Source organism: Gymnoscopelus braueri (genome assembly GCF_963280865.1).
Source record: "Gymnoscopelus braueri genome assembly, chromosome: 20".
Taxonomy (NCBI): domain Eukaryota; kingdom Metazoa; phylum Chordata; class Actinopteri; order Myctophiformes; family Myctophidae; genus Gymnoscopelus; species Gymnoscopelus braueri.
This window is the reverse complement of record NC_137622.1, coordinates 20,345,003-20,355,982: the sequence shown is the minus strand read 5'-3', so window position 1 is coordinate 20,355,982 and position 10,980 is coordinate 20,345,003. Positions and strand designations below refer to the sequence as shown.

Here is a 10,980-nt window from a genome sequence, read left to right as displayed (position 1 = left end):
ACCACTGGTCTAGAACTCGAGATCGGACTTGAAATTCTGGCATCGGTCGGGCTCTACAAATGTCTTATTTTTTCTCCCTTTTTTACACATAAGAAGTCCATTTGTTTTGTTTTTTGTAGGACAAACTGTAACAACAATCAGGTCTGAGAAAAGTAAACCGCAAAACTAGAACTGGGAAATATATCGATTTATGTCGATACATAGTGATATGAGACTAGATATCGTTTGGGATTTGGGATATTGTAATAGTGATATGACATTTCCTTATGTATTTCCTGTATTAAGCCTTAGCCTCGCCAAAAATCTTCAAAAAAGCTAAACATATCTATTTATAATATTTATCTAATATAAATAAAATTTTTGGAAAAAAAAGTAAAACAAAATTGATATCATCATCACGATATTATCCCCAAAATATCGATAGAGGTATTTAGTCAAAAAATAGTGATATTAGATTTTGTCTAATAGGCCTATTGGTCAGTCCATTCATTCATTCAATGACATTTTAACTGCTGGCATAACATTGCGTGTCATTATGACACTACAATCTCTTAAACAGAAAATATACATTTTAAAATATAATATTTTAGACCCTGAAAATATTTTTTACACAGTCCTTCTCAACTAGTTGCCTCAATGCACAATAAGGACACTTTGGGGACATTAGGACACTTTGGGGATATTTTAGGGCCTAAGGGGCCATGTCCACATAGAACGCCTTTAGAGTTGGTAGCGCCAGTCTTCCATGTATTTCTATGCTAAAGCTGACGGCCGGCATTTTTTGGTGCAGCACTCTGGGCGCTTCAAGCTGGAAACAGCTCAACAACGTTTTGAGAGTAACGCTGCTCTTTTGATCCTCCTGATTGTATGTCACAACTGGGTAATTATGTTAGCGCTATGTGGACATGATTTCCACACTGTGTGCGAGTGCTGTGGACATGATACCCACGGTGCTTCTCAGCTCAAAAGGCATTCTCTGTGGACATGGCCCCTTAATGTGCACACTGTTGATTCAAGGCTGATGGATCCACAATGATCCAACAATAATCAGACTGGTTTCCTTTGCATTCCAGATGTTTTCAGAACTCTTGCATCTCTTAACTGGGACAAAGGAACTGGTCTGTTACTAGTTGTTTTTTATCCTCCTCATGTGCCTGCTGGTGGGCTTTGGACAAAAGCATTAATACAATCACAGGATAAACAATGTGACGCTGTACAGGGACCTACCACGGGTCACAGACAAAGTCAGAGAGAGAGACACTGTGGGAGCCAGGAAAGGCAAGAAGCGCACCCCCTAATTAGATGCACTGCGGTGCGACAGCAGCTAACAACACTGTAGATCCTCAAGATCCTGATGCTAGATAGGAGAGTGTGGAGACCGGCGATTCAGGAGTCCCGAGTTGGTGTTGGCTAGACCGCACTCTGGCATCGCATCGGTGAAGCTTAGGAATCTATTATTTGAGGCTTAATTTGACAAAATAGCTTTGAGGACAACCACAAGGACGTTGGTAATACCCTGTTTAAACCGATGAGAGCAACAATTCTCTTCAAGGCTGTGATTCTAATGTTAAGGGAGAAACCAGTGTGCTCTATTGAGACTACTGTACTGACAATATATGCATCATTGGCAGTTACGTCTATACAGATATGTGCTGAGACAAACTGCACCCAAGGCCATTAAATTAATAGGAAAGAAATGCATTCTGTCCATAAACTATGCAGCAAGTCTGCAACGTGTCTGGACAAAAACATTACAGGATGTATAAGACACATTCAGGAGATTTACACATATCTAGACATTACAGGAAGGAGAGTAATGGGAAAGGTAAGATAACAAAGCGGTTAAACAAAATTCATCATGTCATGACCTAGAATTAAAGTCAATGCTGCAAATAGGTTAAAATAAAGTTGGTCCATCGATCCACAGGTTATCTTATGAAAATCCTTTCTCTGCCGACAATGATCAAAATATCTCTGTCAGAGCACTGACATGCTTAGTTGACCCTCTTTAGGGCCCAATAGGCTTTAGCAGGGTCAGTTAGGACTTGTGATGACCTTGTTATCTAACTTCGATTTTGGTGCCAATTTTGTCTTATTTAAACAGCTGATAAAAGGTATTCTCAAACAGCAAAACCTAAATTGTGTAGAATTTTGGTAAGAGTGTGAAATTTGAGGCACAGTCACGATTATATGTCTTTTTGCCTTAGGGGATCTCTGTCGGGGCAGGGTTGAGGCCTTTCTCAGAGTGAGAAGTCTGGAGGTGGCGTGGGGGGATTGGATGGTGGCTCATTGTTACTGTTGAGCCTCCTCCTCTCCTGAACGGGGCTCCACCTCTGCGGGAGCTGCCTCCTCATGCTCTTCCTTTTTGGCTTGCGAGGCCGTCTCCTCATCGCCTCCTCATCTGTTCCTGGCTGTACGGGATCGCTCAGAGTGTCTGACGACTCATCGATGTACGCAAAGTTCTCCCCGAAGAAATCCAAGAGCTGGCAGCTCGGAGATGAAAGAGAAGGAAGAGGAGGAGTCAGAGAAGGAGGCACTTGGGGAGGAGCGGAAGAGGGTGGGAGAGGTGGAGGGGAAGGTGTGTGTCTGTGAGCGTCTCCTTCCTTTGAGGAAGGAGACACAGGCATCTCCTCTTTTAGATGCATCTCCGTGTGCAAGTCTCCTCCATCTGGCGTGACATATGTATCTGTCTCAGCTGGCTCTGTGCCGCTGTTCTGGAGGCCCCGCTCCATGCTGCTGACTGCCTCACTGGGCTTGAAGATGTGCTGTGCCAAGGAGGAAGCAGAGGAAAAAGAGGAGGATGTGGAGTCATACAGAGACTCGGAGCCAAAGCAAGACCCTTGCGTGGCTGCTTCTGGTGAGTCCAGCTCGCAGGTGGAGCAGGCCACAGGGAGGGAGAGCGAGCGAGCAAACAGCCTGGGAGTGCCAACTCTTGGCACCGTGGCGCCTCCGGTGCCCTTAAGTCTCGGCCTGGCAGTCAATGCACTCGCAGCCAGGGGGTGGACCTCCAGCCGGTTCATGGAGCGTGAGAGGCTGACCCAGCGGTTGGGCAGGTGTCCATTCTGGGATCCGCTGCGTTCCCGGTATCCCAGAGTTCCTTGGGCTCCCCGGCGGAGGCGGCGACGCTCGCTGCGTTTCCAGCGACGGCGCTGCAGGAGGAAGGGGTCATTGAACTCCAAAGGATTGGGAATGCGGAAGTCCATCGACATGTTTTGGATGTTCTGGGTCCAGTCTGTTGCATGGGCGGCCAACTCCTCCGCAAAGTCCTCCATCTGTGTGGGATGTAGAGAGATAGAGATGGATGGATAGATACTGTACTGTAAGACAGACAGATATATACTATAGGTAGTTACATAGATAGATGTATTAATGTGCTGTATTGTTTTGCTCTGCAGTTAAAATTATGTCTTCGATTGGTGCAGCTTTCTTTTTGGTCATTATTGTCCTTTATCTGTAAATGTGGTGTCTGTCTAACCTCGTTTCCCATGTGAGGAATGATAAGCTGTCAATCAATAGCTAGAAGGTGCATGTACTGTTGCTGGCTGTGGAGTCTCTCACCTCAGAGCGGGTCCTCTTGGATAGCACTCTCAGCCAGTTCCCTATCATAGTGAGGATGGAAGCGAAGTAGGACAGACCAAACACTATCCACAACAACACCAAGGGCTTGAAGAGCACATCAGCCTCTCTATCACCAACTGCAGACAGAATCAGTGGATAGACACACTGAATTATTGGAAATAAAGAAACAAAATGAGCATTGTGTACAGCTTGCAGCTTGATACAACAGCCACTGTGTGTGTACGTGTGTGTGTGTGTGTGAGTGAGTGAGTGAGTGAGAGAGAGATAGAGAGATAGTGTGTGTGTGCCCTCGCCTGGTACAAAGTCACCAAAGCCGATGGTGGTAAGAGTGATAACAACACAATAGAGCGACTCAAGAAATGTCCAGTCCTCCACTTCATGGAACACCAATGTTGGCACAGCGAGGAAGATTATGCAGCCAATCAGGATGGACAGAACTGCTGAAATCACACGTACCATAGTGGGACTGACCTTGCGTTTCTGAGAGAGAGAGAGAGAGAGAGAGAGACAGAGAGAGAGCGAGAAAACAAAAACAATATTTATTAAAACGAACTAGAGTGATATGTTTGTTTGTTCATATCAGATAATGTCTTGACAATTCAGGGCATTCCTTAACAAATTAAGCCAGATTTATACTTAGTCATCGATGGTATCATGCTGAGGAAAATATCTGATCTAAGAAAAGCAACATATTTTCAACATTGTACTATTGTGTGACTTCTTTCTGTTTGAAATGCAACTGTTTTGTCGTACAACATGGCCGCTTGACACATTAGCATCAAATAAAAATTAGACTTATTTGAGCAGACAGTGTAAACCCAGCCGAGGTTTGGTTCCTTCCTGGCCGGGACAGACCATTCTCACCAGGAAGATGGTCTCAATTTTGGCCACAGCTCTCCTCAGCACCGTGCCCATGTGGTCGCCCACCCCTGCCAGCAGTATACCAAACATGGGGATGCCCACCAGAGCGTAGCACACACAGAACAGCTGGCCGAACCGCGTACGAGGAGAAAGGTTCCCAAAGCCTGTCAACAGAGAGACAGAGGCCACAGCGGCTTTAAACCATTAAGAAATTAATTGATTGATTTATTGGGCGCTCGGGTGGCACAGTGGTAAAGTAGCTGCCCACCACTGCGGAGTCTGGGGGTTCAAATCCACCACGGCGCAGCCGGCTCTGTCGAGTGTCTATAGTCTACACATGCTCCTACGGGCTGGGGGCGGCATCTGAGTGTTGGGCGGGAGGAGTAGGACGAAGGCTCTACGTCCTCCCAGTGCGGGCTTCTCACTGGCAGGTGAGCCAGTAGGATATAACAGCAGTGACAATACACAGAAATATGTGTGGGGAGGAATCAATTGGCATAAATACTAAATTGGGGAGGAAAATGGGTAAATAGCACACAAAAAAAGTAAGAAAGAAATTATTTAATCATAGAAGAAGTTGTCATATACATATTAACACTCATGCACTCATGTCGTACAATAAATGTGCATTTGCGTGCATAACCTAAAACAAAAACACTTTATTGGTCCACCAAGTCAGTCGCTAACTCATGATTCTATTCCTTGATGACCTCACAGATAAGAGTTTTTCCACTCTAGGAGAAATATGTAGTACAAATTCATCAAATTATTGAAGACTAGTATAGGATAACCTTTTTATTAAACTCTTGTTTAAGTTGAATTTTATTATAATACGTTACAAGAAGAGGTCGGAAGGTCAGTTATTAAAGGTATAGTAGGCAACATTAAGCCTATATTTGAAAAATACCTCTATATATATATTTTGCATTTTTTCCCCTCTATCAGCCACTATATAATGATGCTGGGGTGTTTTCCTGCATTGAAAAACACTCCTCTTTCTGAAATCCGTATTTTCCCTACTATTTAGGTTACACATCCGGGTATCCGGTGCGTAAATTCACGCACGCATGTGCGCATCCGTGCGCGTCCGTGTCCGTGTGAACTTTTTACTTTCGGTTTTAAAATGCTCTCAAACTTCGTTTTTTAGGCACATAATTTACTTTTCAAAAAGCGTTTGGATAGAATTTAGTTGTTTAACTTCATATATGTGGTCAATTAGTCATGAAAGAGCCTATTTAAAAATTAAAATTCAGAGAACCGGCAGGGGCGGGCAGTTCCGCGAATTGTATCCGTATAAAGTAACCTATATTCGGCATGGCCCGTTTAGAAGTCTGCTTACTCTATGGAAGTCCTCCGTGCGTCACCCCCTGGTGGTCGGGGAAACGAACTGCTGGATTTTTTTCCTTTGTTTATCTCTGAATCGCCTACAATCCCTTTAAGGAGGCCTTTATAGAGCACCGAAGTCCTGACGTCACTCGTTCATCCCCAGGTTTGCGGAAGTAATTTCTCTATGTAGAATAACATTGGGTCATCTTAGAATCGTCTCATATAAGAATTGTGGTCCAAAAATAAACACCGCGTGTCGGCGTTATTGTCAGGGAGGAGGTTCTGTATAGTTTATGATAGTCAGTCACTTATATTTGATACAGTCTGTTTCTGGCGAAAATGTAACTAATTTGGCGGAAGTAACATTAGCGTTTTCTCACCGTCAGTTGATGCTTCATATCCATAAGAGTCAACCCGCCGTGGTCATTTGTTTATTTTTGGAACACAGTTCTTATTTGACGCGATATTAAATACGTCTATGGGATTCAGAACGGGGGTGGAAAACTGCGAACCAGGTAGACAAACAAAGGATGTGTAAATGACGTCAGACTTCGGCGGTCTATAACTGACGACATCCGGAGACCAGGTGTGTTAAAAAGAATAATTAATTCATCTAGAAAAGTTCTATTGGAAGGCAGTGGTGTAACATAACTAAGTACATTAAGTACTGTACTTAAGTACAATTTTTAGGTACTTTTAATTCACTGGAGTATTTCCAATTTTCAGTACTTTTTCCTTCTACTCCACTACATCTCAGAGGCAAATATTGTACTTTTTACTTTAGTTACTAGTTACTTTGTAGATTTGAATTATTATTACAGAACATACATTAACCACTTCAGCCCTATTTGAAAATAGCCGATCTACAAGCTCACAAAGCGGCGCAATGCGACACGTTGTGGGCTTGTAGATCTGCTATTTTCAAAAGATTTGAATACGTTTTATATACAGTGATACCTTGTGAAACGGGACATTCTGCATAATGACTACTTTTACTTTTGGTACTTTAAGTATATTTTGATGCCAATACTTTTATACTTTTACTCAAGTAACCGGAACTTTTACTTGTAACATAGTATGTCTACATTGCAGTATTGATACTTGTACTTAAGTCAAGAAATGTAGTGCTTTTTCCACCACTGTAGGAAGGTGTCATGGAGTTTCAAACTGTAATTTAGCTAAGCTCTACCTACCGATGGTTGTGATGATGGTACCACAGAAGAAGAAGGCAGAAACCAGGTCCCACCGACTGGTGAAATTAGCAGGGTCACTGGTGGCATCCAGGCCTGCCCCCACGGCAGACAAGACTTTCTGGAGAGATTAAACGTTACAATCAGAATGTATATGCAGGGGTGGGGGTTGGGGGTACGTTTTCTTGAGCTTGTTGATCGGCAATTATTTTTTGACAAATCTTGAAAATATGCCCAAAATAGGATTGCCAGGATTACATTGGTTAACATAATGTTTCTAATCAAATGCATGTATTTAATAAAAAAATCACACCCAGTGTGAAGTGGGCGGTGTGGTCATCACAGTGATGGAAGTTCACTTAAAGAAAAGTAATATTGTGGACCAACACCCCTAACTTAAAAAAACCCATAAATGTGTTTTTTTTAAGTGCATAGTCCTATTTATAGGGCTATGCACAATTGTCATGTTTCACTAGCCAATCACAGTCCTGAATAGACTGTGATTGGCCAATCACGGTGCAGGGTTAGGGGGGTACACTGGTGGCCAATCACAGCGCAGGATTGGGGGGTGCAAATATCCAAACTTCACATATAAAAATACCCCAAACTGGGTCATGCCCTTGTAGGCTTCATATTGTGCAGACTTCTACAGCAGTGGTTCTCAAACCTTTTACTTTCAAGGACCCCAATAACTCTGAGATTATACAAATGGAACCTCATTGATCCATAAGGTTCCATTTGTATACTCTCAGAGTTACAGACCTGTACGGGTCCATTTAGAACCCCCTCAAGGAATCCTGACCCAACTTTGAGAACCACTGTTCTACAGTATATTCACGAGAAGTTGGGAGTATGGCTACTTGGTCTGTGCGTCTGTCCATACACTCCATACCCTTATGAAACTGTTGAATTCCTGCTCACTGACACAAGAATGGTTCTGGCGGAAGACGACCATGGCGTGATGCAGCTCCTTGTAGGCCGCATCCTCCTGAGGGGCCTCCAGGGTGCGGAAAACCAGTGCTCCCATGGCCAGATACAGCACGACCCCTGAGAGCAGGGCCACCAGGGCGGAGCACCGCATTTTCTCCCCGACGGCCCCCTGGGGGGCGGGGTTATGGGTTACGGCTCAGGGGCCAGGGTCTGCAAACGCCGGCAGTCAGGATACTCTGGGACACAGCTGACCATAAACAGGAAGTTCCTTTAGAAATGTGTCTGCGTATGTGTGTGTATTAGCAAATGTGTAAACGACCAATCAAAGTTGTTTCCGGGAAAAGGGTGACTGGCATTAACAAACTTTGTCATGCGTAACAGATGTTCAGTTGTGTTAAACAAAAGCAGAAAGGTGGGAACTGACAGGAAAGCAAGAGTTTAAAAAAGAATTACGTGGAAAAAGTTGGCAATCGCTACAGCTCTCAGAGGAAAACATGCATGGTGCACAGAAATGCCATGTGCCCGCTACCCATTGTATAGCAGTCTGGACAGAGCATGGTGTTCTCAACCCTAGAGCTAGGGATTTCCCATTCAGGCTACCCATGTTGAAAACATTTGCATTTATGGTACTTTATAAGATGCCATAAGCAATTTGTGTAACTTATTATCAAAAAAATATAATAATAATAATAATCTGATAGTTGAGACTTTAATATATTGTAGATCAAACTGTACCTTTAAGACACTGATCTCATCCCATGTTTAAAGGCCCCAAATCAGGTGATGGATAAATCCGTCTATTGTTTTCGGTCTCCTCCTGCTGTGAGAGGGAAACACTTTTCCAGCTTGCACTCTCTTTTTTTAACATAGGTTTTCTGGGAGGACCACAGGACCGTGGGACTTCTGGATCTTTTGAATTCCAATTCAATTCAAGAAGCTTTATTAGTACAATGAGGCCATTCTTACGTTAGCATAACACATGACCAACACATCAAGGAAAAAAGAAAAAAAGAAAGCCAAACATGAACACAAATACAAATGATACAAATGAAACAAACACTACCTAAATTACAATATAATAATATTTGAGAACAAAATAATCTTAACTTAGCTCATCATGGTTTCTCTCTCTCTGGCTACGGGGCATTATGAATGTTCACATGGAGGACTTTGTCATAATAAACCAATGAGAGGCTGACATACAACAGGCTCCCTGGATATAAAGCTGCCCTGCCAGCGCCCCCCTGGCCTTCCAAACGATTAGCCTCTGCCAAGCCTCCAAACATACATCTTGACGTTAATCGAAAATATATTTATCGCTTAACTTCCATCTCGGTTTAACTTTTAAATGTTTTCTTTGAACAGTGTTTGCCTTTGAGATAGACACGCAGACTCAAGGGAGCAGTGCTTTGGACCAAACCAATCAAGAAGGGAATTTAGGGAGCTTCTGCTATTGGTCAGCTGGCCCCTGTGTTGCAGAAGAACACTGACAATGTCCTGAGATTTCCCAGAGTCCCCAGGAGACTGTTAGCATTCTGTTCTAATGGACTGCTGGCTTCAGTTTGTATGGAGTCTCATTCTCTCCACCCAGCTTCTATGCTGCGAGGCATTATTAGTTATCATTGTCTAAACCTTCCCTGGCATATTTTTATATTTTGCTGATATGAGTGAGAGGATTTAAAAAAAAACAGAATTGTAGTTGATGGTGCCCTTAACTAATCTTAAGCTAAATAGTGTGACGGGTGGAGTAATAAATCATAAGGTTTCCAAAGAATTGTTGGACAAGGAGCACAGGCCTTAGACAGGATCAATGTGGCACTCCAGGCCATCGACACAATTGCATATAAGGCAGGTGTGTTTGACAAATCTTAAGATGTATGTAAAAATATACATACTTACACACACACATATATATACATATATATATATATAAATTGAAAAATGACCTGTTAGTCACATCTGCCTTGTGGGCCCTCTGTGACCTAACTCTATACCTAACTCTATACCCGAGCATAAGTGTAAAATAATTTAGATAAGAATCAGCATTTCCTGCTGGATGAAGGCTTTGCCAACTCAAATACCCACCCCTTGAAAATAAATGGATTTATTTCATGCCTTACCTTTAATATGGAGAAACGGTGCTATCCAAAACAATGTTCCAAGCAGCGTGGACGATTGCCTCTCCATTCAACTTGCACTGAGGAGCAGTGTATTAGTGTTCCCTTGTGTGCGCGTTCTGTGTATGTGCATGTTTGGTCCTTGGAAGGTGTTTCCCCATTCTCAGGACTCTACATCACTGTCAGAGGAGATTGCAGGAGGAGGGGAAGAAAAGGACAAGGCACAGGCGCGAGTGTGCGCGCGTATGTGAGGCATACAATATATTATCCCACAGTGGCTGTGACAAAGTCCCGTCATTGAAGAGGAAGAGCAGAAGGCCCAATGTTTCCTGAACTGGATGTGGGGGGGCTTAGTCTTCTAAATCCTGCCGTTCCAAACGCAGGCTTTTTGGGAAGCACCGGGGCCATTTGTTACCTCAGAGTCCGAGTTATGTTCCAAACCATATTTCTTTCTTTTAAGGATAAAGTGCCATATGAAATATAGCAGGCACTCAGGGTGGGAGATTTTAAGTCCTCTACTCCTTTCTCAATTCCAATTCCTAATCTCAAACATGATTCACACTGAGGAAGGCCTGTGGGACGAAACGTCCGTCATATGAGCTGCTGCTGGGGATGAAAGACTGAAATAGAAATCCTAAATGGATCAAAGTGAGTGCTGGTATTCCTTTCTAAGAATCTCAAACATGTGACATCTGCCCGATTACATGTTTGATGGAAAGAGAAGGGGAGAGGATGTTAGTAAAAATGGAAAGAATCTTCTGATTAATCCAATCTATTACAATTAGAGACCTTGATCCTCATTTAGCTTTCATTGTCAGTCAGTAGTTAAACTATTACAGTTTGGGCTTATATGTGTCATCAGCTGCCTGAAACAGTTAAAAGATATAATACATGAAATATATAATGCATAGAAGTGTCACAGAGAGAATATTCTGAACATGAAAGGACAAGACTTTTAAAAAGACGAGGCAGTCAAA

General features: G+C 43.0%; 1 protein-coding gene across 1 annotated transcript; it reads right to left on the bottom strand.

The window, feature by feature from the left end:
- Window positions 1–473: 473 nt before the first annotated feature.
- On the bottom strand, window positions 474–8,781 carry kcnk4a (potassium channel, subfamily K, member 4a). The gene is made up of 7 exons (XM_080415232.1): window positions 8,622–8,781; window positions 7,849–8,133; window positions 6,960–7,077; window positions 4,444–4,604; window positions 3,873–4,059; window positions 3,559–3,695; window positions 474–3,272 (listed from the first exon to the last, which is right to left on the bottom strand). The coding sequence occupies exons 2-7, from the start codon at window positions 8,035–8,037 to the stop codon at window positions 2,241–2,243; spliced, it is 1,824 nt and encodes a 607-aa protein (XP_080271358.1). The 5' UTR covers window positions 8,038–8,133; window positions 8,622–8,781; the 3' UTR covers window positions 474–2,240.
- Between the last annotated feature and the right edge of the window lie 2,199 nt (window positions 8,782–10,980).